General features: G+C 38.2%; 1 protein-coding gene across 1 annotated transcript in view; it reads left to right on the top strand.

Annotated features, from left to right (window-relative positions):
- The window catches only part of LOC131041913 (uncharacterized), a 58,296-nt gene extending 44,594 nt beyond the window's left edge, over positions 1-13,702 (top strand). The window contains exon 10 of the mRNA XM_057975163.2: positions 12,537-13,702. Coding sequence (XP_057831146.1) covers positions 12,537-13,122 — 586 coding nt within the window. The 3' untranslated portion in view covers positions 13,123-13,702. The remainder of the gene's footprint in view (positions 1-12,536) is intronic.
- The last annotated feature ends 5,748 nt before the right edge of the window (positions 13,703-19,450 follow it).

The raw sequence follows: 19,450 nt of genomic DNA, 5'->3' as shown, positions 1-19,450 counted from the left end.
GGCGGTTATATTTAGTATGCCTTCATCTGGACGAAGTAAGAAATTAATTTATTCTTATTTTTAGTGCGACGGCATAAGAGAGTGGAGCTGCTTCAAGTCTTTGTAATGCCTTCCTGCCTTGATGAATTGAACAGAGATTCCTTTTTGGAATATATGTTTTTTTGTGTATGATTGGGTTCTTGCCACGGTGGTGATAGGATAAATATCTTTTTGCCTATCGCGTTTTTCTATCGTGGATATTATGTTTTTTTTATTATTGTTTTCTTATATCGATTGGAGAATATGTGAGACTATTAGTGCAAGTTTTCTTTTTTGTCACAGGAGACTATTAAACTTGCCGTGGAGCCTTATTCTGCCAGTGTGGGCTTTCATTATTGACGCAGTTCTATTTTTGCCTTGTGTGAGCATTCCATAGCCTGTGGGGCTCTCTCTTTGTGCGACTTTAATCTCAGGCATGGGTCCTTTGTTTTGTGTTAAGAGTTTGAAGAAGGCAGAGATTCATATTTGTTGTTCGGCATTGATTATCTTTTATGTCTAGCGTGAGGATTTTTGAATCAATAATTCAACCTCATCACTCCTGTTGGCTGTATGCTCTGCTGTTGGAGAATGCAACCTAGTTTGGGGTTGATATGTTGACGTGGCCCTGCTGAGGATAATATATTCAGAGGTTGAAGACTCCAAAAATAAGGAGTTAGCACATATTGGGGCTCTCTGGATGGATGTATGGAGTTATAGCAGCTATTTCATACATATAGCTAATAGCAGTGATATAGTAGTTGCAGCAGCACTGAGAAAGTGATTACAGACCCTGCACAGAATTTTGGAAGGCAAAGATAAGCTACAACAATGCTCAGAATATGATACATCAGTTCGACAGTGCTGAGGTTTAAAAAGGATAGTATCACGGTGCATTGTCAAAAGGTCTTGCTTTTGAGTTAATACTAAACTGAAGTTGGTGCTTCAGCTAGACGGAGTTGGTGCTTCTAGGAGGGTTGGTGCTCTCAGTGAGTTCGTGCTCACTTGTGGAATCTGGATTGGTGCCCATTTTGTTAATGAAAGCTATTGTGTGCCGTGGTTTTTTACCCGAAAGGGTTTTCCACATGAAATTTGGTGTTTGCATCTTGATTTTTGCGCTCTCTATGTTTTATGTGGTTTCTTGTACTTAAAACTTAAAAGTTTAAAAATGCTGATTCACCCCTCCCCCCCTCCCCCCTCAGTATTTTCACTATTTTCTGTGTGCTTTTCTAGTTTGTTTTGTAGAGTATTTGGGAAGGCACCATTCTAGTTTGTTTTGTAGCATTGTTGTGCAAAATTACATGATAAAAGTAGATGGTCTGTTGATTCCTCTTGTATTCCGCACATTAGACAGTTGAAAGGATTTGCTATGCCCAATTTAATTAATCTTTCAGAAGAGACGATACAGTTATTGATGGCTAGCCAGCCAAAAGCGCCTGCATTTGGTAATACTGCTTCATTCTAAAATAGTTTATGAGGCCAGATTTCTGCTGAATCTGAGTTGGATTTGTGAATTATGGAGGCATAGCCTGATTTGACGTTGCATTTACATGTTTTTGACAGGGCCCAGATCAGGGAGTTTGGTTGCTGTGGTAAGAATATTTTCCTTTGATTGAATAATTGAGAAAGAAGAGATTTTTGGCAATCTGGGATGTTATAGTCCTCTAGACTTCTGAGCTGAGCTTTAGGAAGGATATGATCAGACTTTTGTAGGTAATCTTTGACCCTAGAGCCCCAATGATTAAGATAACTTCTTGCCTTTTTGAAGTCCATTTTTTTCGAGGGGGTGAAGGCCTTTTCACCATTGTTTATGATCCTGGTCAAGTGAGGTGTTATTATATCTTTGCAAGTTGCTATGAAGTACCACATTTTTGAGCCTTTAGGAAGATTGGACGTTGTAAATATTCTTTCCAGGGCTAACGAGTCCATATATTTTGCTTGTAACATTCGAGCCCATTTGGATGACTTTTCATACATGTTCCAGGCTAGTTTAGCTCCTAGAGCTAAATTCCTCACCTCCAAATGGTGCATACCTACCCCCCAAGTTTCTTATCCTCACATAATTTTTCCCAGGAGATTAATGGGATTTTACTTTTTTTTTGAGATCCTGGTTGTCTTGCCACGAGTTTTTTGATTTCCTGTTCAATACTTTGTTGAACTGTTGAAGGGAGTTTTAGCACTGATGTGATATAATTCGGAATGGCTGATAATACTGCTTTTATCATAGTCATTTTGCTTGCTAGTGTTAGCCATTTGCCTTTCCATGAGCTGACTCTATTTCGATTTATAATTTTGCTCTATAATTGCACTTTGTTGGGGCCTGAAAAGAAGGGAATACCTAGATATTGGCTGGGAAGATGGCCCTGATTGAATGTCAAGGATTAACTCAATTTGTGTTGAGATTCTTGAAGCTGTATTGAGGAAGAAAATTCTGGCCTGTTGCCAAAGAATAATCATTTAGCACTGGTTTGATAATTTTTGCTTTTGAGATTGAAGATTTCCCAAAGAGTAAAGTGTCATCCATGAAGAGAGAGTGAGTCATAGTAATTCTCGTATTTGGGATTTGAATACCTTGCCACTTTTCCGTATAATGATTGCCTAGAATGGATCTGCTTAGAGATTCAGCCATTAAGATGAATAAGAATGGAGATATTGGGTCTCCTTGTCTTACTCCTTGAGATGAACCAAAAAACCCTTGTGGAGAGCCATTCACTAAAAAGAAAAACTGATTTGGAATATGTAGGATTTCAAATCACTAGGACCTTCCATACGCTGCTGGAGTGCTCTACCACTGAGCTACTGGCCCTTCTTGGACCAGTCCATCGTTGGTCCGGGTGTGGCTTATTCCAACACCAACACCCCCCCTTAAGCCACACCTCTCGTGTGCTTGGGGCTCCTAGCCTGGACCTGGCTTTGATACCATGTTGAGACATGGACCACCTAGGACTCGAACCTAGGACCTTCCATACGCTGCTGGAGTGCTCTACCACTGAGCTACTGGCCCCTCTTGGACCAGTCCATCATCGGTCTGGGTGTGGCTTATTTCCAACACCAACACCCCCCTTAAGCCACACCTCTCTTGTGCTTGGGGCTCCTAGCTTGGACCTGGCTCTGATACCATGTTGAGATATGGACCAGCTAGGACTCAAACCTAGGACCTTCCATACGCTGCTGGAGTGCTCTACCACTGAGCTACTGGCCTCTCTTGGACCAGTCCATCGTTGGTCCGGGTGTGGCTTATTCCAACACCAACAAATCCATTTGCAAGACTTTTGTGCAACCCTAGCTTGAGAAGAATTTTGATCAGAAATTGCCAATTCAGCCTATCATAGGCCTTCATCATATCCAGTTTGATGACCATTGCCGGGATTTTATTTTCATTGATGGAGTGAATGGTTTCATGTGCTAGAATGGCTGCTAAAGTTTCTTTCCTTGGGACAAAACCTCCTTGTTCTTTAGAGACAATCTCGGGAATTACCTTTGCCAATCTTAATGCAACTGCTTTTGAGAAGATTTTGTATATGGTGTTGTATAATGATATAGGTTTGAAATTTGCAAATGTAGTAGGGATTTGCTTCTTGGGAATGAAAGCAATAAAGGAGTTATTTAGTTCTTTGAGGATATTGGCATTTCTTCTTGATTCTTCTGGTGCTAGCGATATGTCTCTACCCATGAAATCCCAACCTTTCTGAAGGAAAATTGCAGTGCATCCATCAGGTCTTGGGGCTTTATCCGGTGGCATGGAGAAGACCACCTGTTTTACCTCTTCAAGTGTATAAGGATGGAGAAGATGATTATTATCTTCCTGCGAGAGCAATGGAGGGATATGCTCAAAGAGTTTTATCTGAAGCCACATCTTGACTCGGGTGATGGTGTTGACATTTAAGAAGATTCAAAAAAAGTTGACTGCCTCTTGTCTGATTTGCTATTCTTGTTAGAGATTCTTGTTGTCATTTTATTACACCCTTCGTCCATCAGCGAGAACTGATCAGAGATATGTTCCATGGACTAGCGCGGCCCTAGTTGATCAAGGAGAGAAGAATCATGAAGTATGAAGTGTTGCCTTGTCCGGAGGAAGTTCCTCCCTTGGCCTTTTCTTCTTCCCCGGAACTCCGGAACCCCGAGGTTCCGAAGTTCTTTGCCTTAGCCGCTTTCTTTCCTTCTCCTGAACTCCGGAACCTCAAGGTTCCGAAGTTCCCTTCCTTCCCTTAGCTTTTCTCTAGTGTCTTCGGAACTCCGGAACCCCGAGGTTCCAAAGTTCTTTCCCCAGCTTAGCCCCTCCTCTCCTTAGCCTTTCTCTCTTTTTCCTCAGAACTTCGAAACCCTGAGGTTCCGAAGTTACTAGCCTTCCTTTCCTTCGCCTCTTCTCTTAAGCATCTCCTTTGCCCGGAACTTCGAAACCCCGAGGTTCTGAAGTTCCCCTTCTCTCTTTAGCCCTTTCCCTTTTCGGAACTCCCGAACCCCGAGGTTTTGAAGTACCTTTGTGCAGTTCCTCGGAACTCCGGAACCCCGAGGTTTCGAAGTTCCCTTCCCTTGCCTTTCCCAGAACCCCGGAACCCCGAGGTTCCGTGGTTCCCTCCTCCCCCTTCTTCCTTCTTCTCCCTGGAACTCCGGAACCTCGAGGTTCCGAAGGTCTTTTCCTTCTCTTCTTCTCTCTATCCCAGAACTTCGAAGTTCTTCCGTTGTCTTCCTCACTTCGGGAGTCCGAGCTTCCGAAGTCTCGAGCTTCCTTCTGATTGGCAACACTTCCGGATGGCGTGATCGACACTCAAGGCCTTTAATGCTCCGATAGTTTGGGTGACATTTTGTGGAGCCACAAGGGTGTATTAAGTGTTTTTGGCAGGATTTCCATCAAGGGAGGTACGGGGCCATGCTTGGTGACTTATGTCATGTTTGACTTTGGAAGGTTAGTAAGTCCACCTTCTCAGGATTGCCTTTGGTGGTATGGCTAGGTTGCTTGCATGTACAAGCCAAGTGCATGCACTTCTCTGCACTTCCAGACTGACATGCAGGGGTCATGGTCACCATTATAACCCATTTCTCTATATAAGGCTGTTAAACCTCATTGTAAAGGGTTCTCTCCCTGCTGCCTTGAGCTTTCTTATGCTCTTCTCTTCTCTTGAAGATTTGTAATTATTTTTGCATTTCTGCAACTGTAAGATTGGCTTTTGGCCTTATGATTAATTGAAAATCTCCATTCTTGCCTTCCTTCAACTTATGTATGATGTGTATGTGTTAATACCTCCATTATAAGTGTATGTTTGTGGTTTCCTTTCACATGTATGCTGTGTTAACTTGTTTTCTGAGTGTGACTTTGTGGGGATCCTTTTCCCCTCTTGACACTTAGAAAATTCTAACCTCCACACATGCGTTTGGGTCACTCATGCAATTGAAGTTTGTGCATCTCTTGGGCTTTTCAGTTGATTCCTTGTGCCATTTTGGGTGGGGAGAGGAACAATCTCTTCTTGGTGCATCACCTCCTTTTTTTTCAAGCCATTCTCTCTTCCCTTTACCTCTGCAAGTTGTTAGGATAGGCTTAGGAGTTAGTTTTTAAGTGTTGAGTTGGTTCAACACCTGCACCTAGATTGAGAAGGAAGCCGGCCTTCTCCGGAGATTCAACCCCCTTGCGCAAGGTCCCACACTTCGGGGTTGTTTCAATGTTTCACAAGGTTGCCGAGTTGATAGCTCGGCAAGGGTGCGAGCTTTTGTGATAACAATTCTCTCTAGCTGCTGTTTTTGGTTGAGAGGTGGTTTTTTTTTGTATTTTTATCACCTTGGAACCATAGTTCTCTTGATTTTTGTCTCCAAAAGATTTCTTCCCTTGAAAGAACCTCCATTTTTTTTCTTTTGAAGATTAGATTGTAAGACAAATGTGGAGCTATTCATACCTGATTTAATGATCTGGTTATTAATTTCATCAAGTTTGGACTGAATATCTGCCTTTTGAAGAAAGATATTTTTAAAATGAGTCACATTCCATTGTTTGATTTGATGTTTCCTGAATATGCTATTTTCTTTTCCCACCAAACTTTAAGCTGAGGCAAAAACTTCAGGTCCCTATACCACATTTCTTGAAATTTGAATGATGATTTGGGGTGGAAGGGCTGCTTATTGAATTCCAATTGAATAGGAAAGTGGTCTAATCTTGACAAGGCTCAGATTTTAGATTGAAAATGAAGTAGGCTGATGGAGCGGAAACAAAGTGCGTTCTCCAGGTGGCCCCCAATGAGCAATTTTCAAAAATCTATGGTCAGAGATTTGCAGAGTTCTTGGACTGCTATTAGAGCTAGGTTAGGAGGACTAGGCATTCTAGGTGTGGGTCCCCACAGTGGTAATGTAGCTCCTTTTACATTCTTGAACACAATTACTTTATGGAGATGAGAGCCTCTTCCTCTAAACCCTTCCACTTACCCCAACAATATCTCTATCAATAGATCTCCCTTCAATCCAAACCATGATCCTCAATCGCTTGAACAATGCCCTCAGTTTAGGTGCTTCAAATCAAAATGGGGCTCTTCTCAGTTCTACTATAATAGGTTGGCAAGAAACAAGAAATAGACGAGGAATGGCAGATCTTGCCCTTGCCTTCATCCCATTCACACAACTGCCATTAAAAGATGGATGCGGAAAAAGCTGGAGGAACCCTTAGTCTTTGAAGAAGCTCGAACACCAGCCAATAGAGGTAAGCAAGCATCTTTAGCCTCCATAAAAGTTTCTTTCCTTGCAAATGCATTGAATGAGAAAATTGACGATCTTAGACATGCGATGCTAGTTGGTATGTTTTGGAACTTTGTCCCTGAAGAAGCAAAGCTATTGAAATGGATAGATAATCATTGGTATGGTGTTAAGGTAGCTTTCTTTTTAGATCATGGAAATGGTTTTTTTGTTGCAATTTTTTCCAACAAAACAACCAAAGACGAGGTACATAAGATTAAATCCTGGTTTCTTGATGGGGCGGGCCTTTACACTCAGATCTGGAACCCAAACTTTAACCCTATGTCAGCAATCATTAAGTTCATTCCTGTTTGGGTCCAACTCTCTTCATTGCCCCTCAAATACAGAGAAACAAATGTTATTGATACCTTCGATAATCAAGTGGGCATCTTTCTCCATCTTGATTTCTCTTTCTTTGATAATGCAGCATTGCCAGTCCATATGTGTATCCTCTTGGATACCACCAAGAACTTCCCAAATTCTTTTAAGATTCATTCGACATACGGTACTGGGGATCAACAAATCCTTATTGAATCCCCAGGGACAACTTGTCTCAAGTGTTATTCACAAGACCACCCCACAAATATGTCAAACTATCGATGCTTTTGGGAATTTGAATCATAAATGGTCTCCCATCCTCACTCCCTATGAGAAAACCTTAGAGGTGGACGATTTGGGTTGTTTCTCAAAAATGTCCTAGTGGATCTATACCCATATGATCCCTTAATGGGACAAATTTCATCAAAAATTGATCAGGGAGATTTTCTTCATGTTGATCAAGAAGGTTTGGCTCTCACCAATTCTCAAAACCCCCCAAAAGAGAATGGAAGATCACCCCCCCTTGTCTAGTGCTCCAATATGGTCCATGAACTTGAAAAGCAAAATCAAAGTGTAGAGCAGAACCAAATAGTATATCAAATCAAGACCAAGTGTCTTGAAAGTAGTCTCTCTCAGTAGGTAAGCTCCCACCAAGGATGGAAGAGCTTGTTGTTAACCACATCTCCTCTCAGGAGTTAGCTCATGTAAAACAAAATTTAGACATTGAGGCTCAAATAGTACTTTGTGAGGAAGCTCCTTACATCAAGGTAATAACTTGATACAACACCAAATCTGGGTGTCCGAACCTTGCCCAAGTGGCTCTTATTTGGTTCATTCGACACTTATTAATTGGCCTTTGCCCCAAGCTTAGAATTGGCTCTCATTCCAAAATGGCTTAATACTCACTCTAGTAAGCACCAAACATATTCAGCTGCCATGTTTCCCTCGACACCTTTCTGGTAAAATAAAATCTTGAGGACATCAACAATTCCAGTAGAAGTTGTTGGAATCACCGCTGTCGTTACGCCAAAAGCTCGAGCTGTCAACGAACAGGAGAGCGACTAGAGACAAGGATCCACGGGAGGTTGGAGGAAGCACATGTCGCGAATCCTGAAGGAGGTGCTGACCAAGTCAACAATCTCCCCCTCAGCATCGATTGAGGGTTCCACATCGACGGAATGAAGGAGGCCTCCTAGGATTCGAACCTGTAACCCAACGCTTTGATACCAATTGTTGGAATCACCGCTGCCATTACGCCAAAAGATCGAGCTGTCAACGAACGAGAGAGCGGCCGGAGACAAGGATCCACGGGAGGCGGGAGGAAGCACATGTTGCAGATCTCGAAGGAGGTGCTGACCAAGTCAATAGAAGTAGCCAAGGTTCGGAGCATCAATCAAAAGAGAAATCAGATACGATTCCAAAAAAGAACATTTCGAGTTCAAAGTTTACTCGAGCTATAAAGATTTTTTAGCGGAGTCGTCCTCTTTTGAAAATATGGTTGGAGATCTAATCAAAGTTGGGGAAGAAAGGTTTTAGGAAATTGTAGAGGAGGAACTATCTGAAGCCCACCTTTTCACCCTTTGTATAAGCATAATCTTTATCCAAATGAGGTGGATAAAGAGAACACCCCCCATGATAAGGCATTACAATCAATGCTTGATGTTCCCTTCATTGAGATAGCCCTTGATTCGTAGGAACCTATGACAGAGACTGGCATCATCAACCCCTTTATTCATTCCTCACCTCCTCTTCTTTGCCAAGATTCTCCCAATTCTTGCAAAGCCAATTCTCCTGTTGAAACAAATCCGATTGGAGGTCAAGAATACATGTTAGACACTCAAATGGCGGAAATGGTGGACCATTCAGTACTTCAAGAGGGCTCCAAAATTTGTGACTAGTTAGCAAATAAGGCATTACAATCAATGCTTGATGTTCCCTTCATTGAGATAGCCCTTTATTTATTCCTCACCTCCTCTTCTTTGCCAAGCTTCTCCCAATTCTTGCAAAGCCAATTCTCCTATTGAAACAAATCCAATTGGAGGTCGAGAATATATGTCAGACACTTAGATGGTGGAAATGGTGGACCATTTAGTACTTAAAGAGGGCTCCAAAATTTGTGACTAGTTAGTAGATGAGGATTGTAATAGAAACTTGGAATATGATCTCTCCCAAATCCTCTCAATCTCCCAAACTGAGGATTTTCAAGTCAACTCCTCCCCATCAAAAAGAGGTAGACCCCCTAATAGCAAAAGGACTCAAGTAGAAATAGTAGTCGACATTTAGATGACATTGGAAAAAGCGTTTAAATCCAAAAAGGTAGTAAAAGTTCTTGAAGTAAAATCTAGACCGACAAGACCATGTTGCTCTTCTCGGGGACAATGAAAGTTCTCTTATAGAATTTTAGGGGTATAATCTCCCCTAACAAAAGACACTTTAATTAAGCGCCAAATAGAATCAAGAGACTCATCCATTATTTTATTACAAGAAACTAAGTTCTCCTTGGAACCGGCTAAAGAGGTTTTTGACAAATGGAAGAAATGGCAATTCCTTAAATCCCCAACTCAAGGTTCGTCAAGGGGTTTAGCTGCCCTATGGAATAATACAGAGTCTCAGGTGGAATTGATCACAACATCCCAAAATTGGATATTAACCAAAGTCTCTTCTTTTGATCTATCCTTTTGGTTGATTAATGTCTATGCTCCAACGGTAGATAAGAAAATGCTTTGGGACACACCATTGCAACAGTTCTATGGCTCTTAAAAGAGGAAAAGGTTCTCTTAGGGGGAGACTTTAATGCAATTTTAAACCCAAGTGAGAAGCGTGGAGGTATTGTTTCCCCCCACTAAAGTTTTGGAAGACTTAAAATTTTGTATCAGACAGCGACCTTTTGGACTGCCCCCTTCGAAATGATCTTTATACTTGGACCAACAAGTGCAGTGATTTCTGCCAGATAGCAGAAAGACTCGATAGATTTCTCGTATCTGCTGATTGGTTTGCTCAAATTGCTCCTTTTCTTGTGACTTGTGGATTTGCATTTTCACATTCTTTAGTATTTGTCCCCTTTGTTTTTTTTTTGAAAAATAAAAGTTAATTATGTAACGCACATTCACTTTTTGAAAGTCATAAGTTACCGTTTGTTGCATTTTCACTTTTCAAAAGTTACAAGGTGTTTTTCAGTTTCAAAAGTCACAAGTTCACTTGTGAAAACCCATAATTTAATGCAAAATTTGTATTTCTTTGTATAGAAATTTTGCCGATTTTATTTTCTTTTGCCTCTGCCAGAGATTTTGACATAACTTTAGACCAGCTGCATATTTTTCTTTGAAAATTGGCCAATTTGCAAGGAATACATCAATGACCAGAACCCATCATTATGACAACTTGAAAATTAAGAAAATTTTAAATTTAATTGTTTCTTTGCAAAAAATTGCCAAAAAATCAGAAGTTTAAAATTTTGAAAAACAGTATTTGAATTGTTATGAAAATTGGCCGCATTGAATAAAAATGCTAATTTAGGTATCCTTCAATAAATTGATGCAGGAAAATTGATCTTGGGTGTAAATTGGATGATGGATAAGAGGTTGTCAACCTAGCACTTGGAAAGAAATTTGAAGTTGCCAACTTTATCTAAGAGCATATGCCCTTGATACCTTGAAAAATGTTTCGAAGAACTATAATGACATGATGTGGTTCAATTAGCACATGATCAGCAAATGACAAGGTTTTCAGATGACCATATCAACCATGCATATATATACATTTGGTCAAAGACAGTTGACATATAATCATCATTGATCGACCTAAAGTTGGACTTGAGATGAAGTTTAAAAATTAGGTTAAAGGTGGGGGTAACAAAACCACAATACATTTTTATAGAAGTCTATGCACTCCTTAAATCCCTTCACTAGCACATCTTTATTACCCAATAAAATTTCTAAAATGATAGTGGTAAATATGTCTATGATACATTTTACCATGATAGTAAACTTACTACCATGCTTGATACTTCCCTCCTTGAAGCACTCTCTGGACAATCTCTCTCGTATGTTCCTGCAAATCATATAGTATATTAGGTCTGTAGCTAGTAATGCACTATCTTAGGGCAACTTGCACCAAAGACTCTTGAGGCCTTCGATAATGGTACAAGAATGATTTGTGCAAAATAATGGACAGTGAGAATAGTCACTACAAACTTCATGACAACATGTACACATTTTGGAGACGAGCTAGTTTTACCTCAACATTGCTGAAAAACATAGTAGTAGGTTCATACTTTATCTTAACTTGGAAAATGTTTGATTTCAGCTTCATGAACTATGCATACACACACACACGATTTTTTATATATTTTTTCTAAGTTACCGGGTTCTTCCCTGTAGGCTTGGGTTCTGGTCCTGATTCGGCCTGGGTATTGGTTTGGTCCTGGTACCTGACAGGCTACTGCCTAGGAGCCTGGGTTCTCTGTGGGTTCACAAGAAAAATGAAAAACTTGCCTATTTACGATATTAAAGGAAGGATCATAAAACAACATAAAAAGTGCATGTCCCACGAGACTACAAAACAAGCTATATTCAACTTTGTCATCAATTTGAAGTACAAGACCTAGTTATTTCTATGAACGTCATAAATCTTCTGATTAAGGCTGACTGTTTCTAAAATTGTCTTCTGCGCTGCCTGCGGCATCCCCAAAAGAAGTTCATTGTGTGTGCATCTACACCATGATCCCAGGTTCAATTGTATCCAATATTGTATCACTATCTAGTATTAAGAAACTATAAGAAGCTCATTGTGTCTGCATCTACACCATGATCCCAGGTTCTATTGTATCCAATATTGTATCACTATCTAGTTTTAAGAAACTATCTATATTATGCAAGTTGCCAGAAATGCATTTGAAAAGCTAATTTCATTCTGGGCATAGGAGCAGGTACCAAAGTAGTATAATGTTCATGATGTCAGTCCTTGGAGTCTTTAACAGTCCATAGTTTACTGAAACCTCTAATGATGATGGATCTGAAAGTTTAGTTAAAAATGTAATTGGAAATTGGCAACAAGTACTAGGGATTTTATTGTCTTTGGAAGTCCAGTAATATGAGAGATCTAGTCCGGCAATATTTTAATAACAAGTGTCGTTTTCCTATTAATAAAAGCTGTAGAAAACTTGCATCTGCATCCGATTAAAGTGATTGCGGTGTAGTCAATTCTTGATTTTCTACTCAAATCTATTCCTTCTGGGAAGGGAGAGGGGATAGAGCTAAGTATATTTTAGTAGTTCATTATTTTTCTGGATTGTATTTAAACTGAATGTTATATATAAAGAAATTGTGTATATGGTAAGAAATTCCAAGTTATGTTAAATGAAATCTATACAATTATTTCAAACATTTAACAATAATCATGCAAAATGTTAGCACTTTATGTTTTTAAATGCATTTTCTCATTAATAGTTTGTTCTTTCAGAAATTGACTCTTTAATTTCTTTCTAACAGGGCTTGGGCAGAGGAAGAAGCCAGAAATGCTAGGGCATATGCTAAAGAGCTGCAAGAAGCTAGAGAGAAATGGGAAAGGCAAGGAATTCAAATCCAGGTTGATAAGGAGCTTGATGAGAATAACACTGCAGTGTTAACATGGCAGTACAGTCCAAAGGTTCAGAAGGATTTGGGAGAGGCACAGAAGGATTTGGGTGAGGTTCAGAAAGATTTGGGCGAGGTTCAGAAAGATTTGGGAGAGTCACCTTTCCATGAGATTATTGTTAGAGCCGAAGAAATAAGAGGGAAACTTGGGCATTTATCTAATGATTTGAGGGTCAAAATTTTAGCTGTGATAGAGAAGTTAATACATGCCATTGGGCTTCTAATAACTAGTTTACGGCAGAAAGCATCCCAAACAGGGGAAAGAGTTCAAGAATTTGAACGGGAGGCTCTTGCAGTGGCATCTAAAGCTGCTCAGGATGTACAACAGAGGACAGCATCATCAGTGGCGGGAGTGACATCCTCTATTACAAAAGGCACCAAGAGGCTTGTTGATGAGTGCAGGGAAGGGGCAGAGAAAATTTCTCAGAAATTTAAAACATAGATCACTCGCACCTACGTCCAATTTTTCCTGTACAATGATCTATATCTCAAAAAAAGATGATAGTGCGCTAACTTATGCTTGTGCTTCTGCAAATAATCTTGCAATTATTGCCCATTAAATGAATAAAGGATTTCAAGAAGATTTCTGAATTTTTTGCAAAGCTGCAATGCGGGCATGATTCATAATCACTTTGATCCTCTTAAATGCTAGTAATGGTCCATTTGTCGCTATGTTTGGCAATGAAATTCAATATTGTTGATAGTGGCCAGACTATAGGGAATTATCGGGACATCACTGGCACATTGCTTTTTGTAATGGAATTTTAGCACACAAAAGAATGATCTTATTACATTTTTTTTGAAGAGTTATAATGCTGGTTTATTTGGAGAGAAGTTTGTATTTGGTTTCTACATATGATGGACAACTTAATGCAGCATTCCACCTCCCATTCACGGAATGATGATCCTTGGAATTGAACACAGTGAGAGCACAAAGCTGTCCTTTCTAACAAATGTTTTGTAAGTCCAGCTCTTCTTGTATATGTATTGCTATTTGCTATGACCGAATGGTCATTAGAGGATATATGGTTGTTTTAGATAGTTGAGTTGATGTCAAAATAGTTAGAACAATGCAGCCTTTGTAGCATGGTGCGAAGGATGAAAAGTTTGCATATGTTTTTGTGACCTCTCTTTTTGGTCTGATCGACTGTTTTAACTGATTTCTGGAGGTTGGATAACATTTGAATCATCTCTTAATCATGTAAAGTCTTTTGCAACTAATTTTTCCATGTAGTTCTTACACATTTGTATGTACCTAGGCATAACTATATATGATGTATATATCTAATTGCCAACTTGAACAGTTAACATTTTAAATCATATAAGTAATAGTTGTCGATTGAATATAACTAACTCAAGATCATCCTTGTTACACTTGAATTACTTTTTATCCCTCTATCACCACATTATCATATGCCAGTGATTGAATGATCTTCTCTAGACACTATCTTCATCTTGCATATTCACTCAAATTCCTTTTCGCGGTCTAAAATCAATTGGTATAACTTCACACATGCTACGTTATATCATTTCTGTGTATCTGAATAACTGTAAGAAAGTAAGGGTTCAACTTGCCAGCTATCCATTGGTTTACCATTCACGTAGTTTTGTAGTTTATAGCCTAAAAGCGATAATGTGGTCCTATCCAACCACCCAACCACCCCTAAGTAGATATCCAAGAAAGGGGTGAAGATTTCTCTGCACTTTTTGGGCAAGCATCTGGAAAGGCTTGTTTACTCTGTATAGGAGACTTTTTTAATCTAGATGGGGGTATGTGAACTTTGTTAACTATGTGATAGAAATGGAAAAAAATACTTTTGTTGGCTTTCATAAGCGATATCACATACAACAAATTGGTATTCTTGATTGGCACCGACAAAAAAATTGCCTTCAAAAATGTTATGGTTAGAAAACAGGAACAAAACATTTCAATAAAAAAAGTTGTATCACATAAAAAGATTATCTTTCATTTGTTCTTTTTGAGAAAGGGTAAAAATATAGCACTAGCAAGCAATGCAAAACATAATCAGCAAGATGAGCCTTCCAAGGACTTGAACAGTTCAAAAGAGCCTTTACAAAACCTCAACCTGCAAAAGGCTGTACCGTAGAGCCAGAACAAAATTACATAGCAAAAATCCCCATAAAGATTAAAGATCAAGCTTTAGCATCCTTTGTTTTCTTTTCTCATGTACTATATAATCCACCACTCACGATTCCTAGACTTGAAATTCTTAGGAAGTATCACCAGATGAACTGAAGCCTTTTAAATTTTCAGTTGAAAGAGTACGTCATCATCATCCCAACAGATCTTCTCATCGTTGACTTAAGGAAAATTGCAATTTGTACAAGCAGGCCAAAAGGGCTCAGGAGCAGTAGCCTTCAAGGAACAACGTAACCAGCTGCAACAAGCCTTTCCTTGGGATCTGCTCCATATTTCAAACTAACCCATCTGCATGGAAAATCGGATAAGCATGGCTTATCTAAAGAACCTCGTAAGAAAGCTGTTTTCACCTTGAAAAATATCATTGTTTCTAGCAATCCATAGAAATTAGAGAATCTCATAGAGGAAAACAATCAGAGATCAGACAAATGCTTGGAAATCCTAGAATCAAGAAAGCCAAAATAATATTAAATAAATTAATGTTTTTGTTCTCATTAATATTTTGAAAGACTCAAGAAAGCCAAAATAATATTAAATAAATTAATGTTTTTGTTCTCATTAATATTTAGAAAGACTCTTCACACAAACTTTGCCAAGAGGACATTCGAAAAACAAATTACAAGCTAAGTTACTAAAACTATTTTCAAAACAAGTATTTGAATGATGAAAGAAACAAAAAGATCCAATGACAAGCTTCTTGTAAATAAGCAACCATCTAAATAATGGTTTTTTGGGTTCCAAGTAAATGGAACCACATTAACCTAAACTTCTTATAACAAAAAATAATGGGTTTGTAAGACACCAAACGGAATTGATTTTTTGGGTTCCAAGTAAATGAAACCACATTAACCTAAACTTTTTATAACAAAAAATAATGGGTTTGTAAGACACCAAATGGAATTGAACTTCAAAAAAGATAACAAGCAATAGATGTAATTAGAGAAGGGACACAATAATTTGGTACCACAAACCCTTTAACCTTTAAACTTCATCCAACCAAATGTGATAAGAGGTTTATTGATCAAAACAAGGATCAACCATCAAAAGCTAAGTAACCATAGTGTGAGTGAACTTCAAAAAAGATAACAAGCAATAGATGTAATTAGAGAAGGGACACAATAATTTGGTACCACAAACCCTTTAACCTTTAAACTTCATCCAACCAAATGTGATAAGAGGTTTATTGATCAAAACAAGGATCAACCATCAAAAGCTAAGTAACCATAGTGTGAGTTCTTTTAGTGCTGCTAGGTAAATAAAATCTCTCTTTCAAGGTGTCCCAAGAAGGAAACCTCTTAGCACCAATCAAGGTCAAAAAAGATAAAAATCAATAAAAAGCAATAGATGTAATCAGAGAAGGCACACAATAACTTCTTACCACAAACCCTTTCAACTTAATCAAACCAAAGGTAATAAGAGGTTTATTGATCAAAATAAGGATCAACCTTCAAAAGCTAAGTAACCATAGCAATAGTTCTTTTAATGCTGCTAGGTAAATAAAATTTCTCTTTCAAAGTGTCCCAAGAAGGAAAACCCTCAGCACCAATCAACCAATCAAAATGTCTTAGTCTCTTGCGATGCCAATCTTTAGTAGAAACACCTCTCACAAGTGCAAGTAGCTTGCTTTTATGTAATAGGCTGGGTAATTTGATTCTTTCAATTTTCACCAAATATTTTTGACGGAATGCCCAAAGTTATAAATTTGATATAAGATTTAGAATTCACTAGTGGTCATCAAGATTTAGAATTCACTAGTGGTCATCAAGATAATAATTGCAACATATACTATTTTGCAATTTAACAAATAAACAATTCCGGTCATATAGTGACCCCAAGATGAGCATTCCATTAACATATTGTAGTGTGCAATCAACATATCCTACTACTGTTTGAAACTATAGAATATGCTGGCAAGATTTCAGAACAGTACCTTATACGCAGTTGAATAATATCGGTGATTGAAAGCAGAGTTATGACAACCCAGTTTATAACAATACACCAATTCATCAGTTATGGTAGTTGTGTACACTTTGGATCCTAAACTATTATTAGCTATCACAAAAACATGTCACATCCTTTGCATTCAAGCCTAAAGAATGATGGACATGGAAAGTAATGGAATTGGGTATTGGGTGCAACGATAGGAAAAGTGAATGCGAGAAAATGCATTTAATGAGAAACAGGCATAGTTGATTGAGAAAGCATCGTGCCATTAATGGAGGTATGGCATCCTAGTCTCAAGGCCACCCCCCCCCTCCCCCCCCCCAAAAAGTTGTAGGCCATGGGAAAATGAGACAACAATAATTAAAACGGCAGAAGTTAAATTGGCTCCAAAAACACAATATGTTTGCACGGAATGCGCATAACATGAAAGTTAGTCGCACATTACAATTGACTTGACTTGACTGATGTGTGCAAGGAAACATAATTCCTAAATGATGAGGAATCACACACATACTAAGTCAAGGTTTGCTAATAGTTGTGTAAGAGTACATACATGCTAGAAAGAATTCTATTTCTTTAGAACAATTTTCTCCCTTAGTGTTGGCTAGAAGTTTTTGATGAACACACATGTACATTGAAATCGAGGAGTCCATAAGGGATTTGTGAGAACAAAGATTGATAGTGAAAGATGAAATTAATTACTTTCTCTGCATTTCGCTGCTTAAAATGGACCAAATAAGTGAAGGCCACTTGAGGCCCAATGTTATCTTGAAAATGTTGTAAAAAGTGATTACTTAATTAATCAAAAGAGAATAAGAATTATTAGGAAGTGAACAAAACCAATCCAACGTGGTATCTTTAGGAGGCCACAAGAAAAGTGTTTCCAACAAAACATACTAAAAAATAAAATCACTGAATAGGTAGTGAAAGTAGATACAAGTCTATGGATCTCCCTTAACACTATAATTCTTGAACTTTAGTACTTCAAACCCTTGTGAAAAGAACGCATTTAAAATGTTTAAAGGAAGAGGGCTGTGAATGTAGTAAGATTGCTTTAAAGGCCGAGAAGTGGTTTTAGTTATATTAAAAAGCTGAGATTGCATTGGACCCTTATTTTGTAAAAGTGTATTGAGTATAGGGTTTAATGAAGCCGCAAAAATTTGAACATTAGTGGTTGTGATTGTAGAGACTTGTGGGCCTATTGTGGTAGTAGAAACAAAAGATTATGAGAAAACAAGTTGTGAGCTAACAAGTAGTCTATAACCAAGCAAAGGTTGATAGACATCAAAAGGGTTGAGAGTAGAAAAAGTAGTGCATCCACTAGGAGTAGCATAAGCTACAATCAAGACCACGAATCAACCACTCACCATGTGGACGAAAGTCTTTGTCATTAGCATATTGAGTTACATGCCAATGGTATTCAACTATGAATCTCCCACATCCTAGAAGAGATGAATAAGAGGGAATGCAAATCCTAACTTTATGCACCAATGTCCACAAAAAATTGAACCCCTTGGTATCTTGAAACATGTCCTCAAATTCTCTACAATAGGAGCTTCTTGATAGTAAGAATCATTGGTTAAAGCATCTTGAAATCCCTTAATATTCTCCTCCAGATTTTGGAAGTTCTCATAGGGGACCATCAAAGAAACATCGTGATCCACAAGAGGAAGGGACTCTGGTGGTGTAGAAGGATTAAAATATAGATGAGGCAAAGAGTATTTAGGAGGTAAACCCATACCAAATTGCTCAACTATGAAACTAGGTCCCAATTGATGAGGACTTGTAATAATTTTAAAGTGGGAAATGTTTAGATTTTTTAGACTCATAGTGAAACTTATATGAGTAACACAACACACAACCTAGCTACCTTTTAAAGGAATGAGAAGGAAGTGAAAAGTGGTATTCTTTTCTACATTTAGCTAGTGCACAACTTGAGGAAAAAAGCGTGCCATGTAGGGTTCACCAAAATGTAATGGTGGAAAAATAAAATCTACAAAGGAAAAGTATTTCCAATGAGATCTCACTTCCAAATTGCAATTAGGTAAATTAGAAGTGTAGCTACACCTTGATTTAAGCTTTTAAAAAAAAAGTAATTTTAATTTAAATGACAACGTTTATACAATGTCCTTTCACAAATCTTAATTATAGAAAAGAAAAAAAAAGTCTCTAGCTATAAAAATATAACTTAATTACAACAAAAACATAAAATAGAGAGGTGTGCAAATATCTTGTAGATTGCACAAACTATTGTTTTGAATGCCAATTTCACACGTGGACTAAAGCGTGGCATATTATCGTCCCATATTGATGAGTAATAGGAATTTTACAGAATGAAACAAATTCTTTCCTATATGGATTTAAAAATAATATAAGTAAAAAACACAACTAGATGTAGTGATAACATAATATCAACTATTAAAATGACCAAATAAAAATCAAGAAAAAAAGGGGTAGAGGTCACCAATGTGTTGTATCTATGAAAAAAATTCCAAGTAAACTTTCACACAAAGAAAACATAGAGAAATATTGGGTGCCCATGTTAAGAGGTTTACCTCAATCAAACCCCATTTTGTTATTCCTAACTCCATGAACAACAAAGAAAAACAATATTAACCAATAATGTAGAAAAGAGACAACAAATATAAATGCTTCAAAAGGAAAA

The sequence above is a fragment of the Cryptomeria japonica genome, chromosome 1 (genome assembly GCF_030272615.1).
Source record: "Cryptomeria japonica chromosome 1, Sugi_1.0, whole genome shotgun sequence".
NCBI classification, from domain to species: domain Eukaryota; kingdom Viridiplantae; phylum Streptophyta; class Pinopsida; order Cupressales; family Cupressaceae; genus Cryptomeria; species Cryptomeria japonica.
This window is presented reverse-complemented; position numbering and strand designations above follow the sequence as displayed.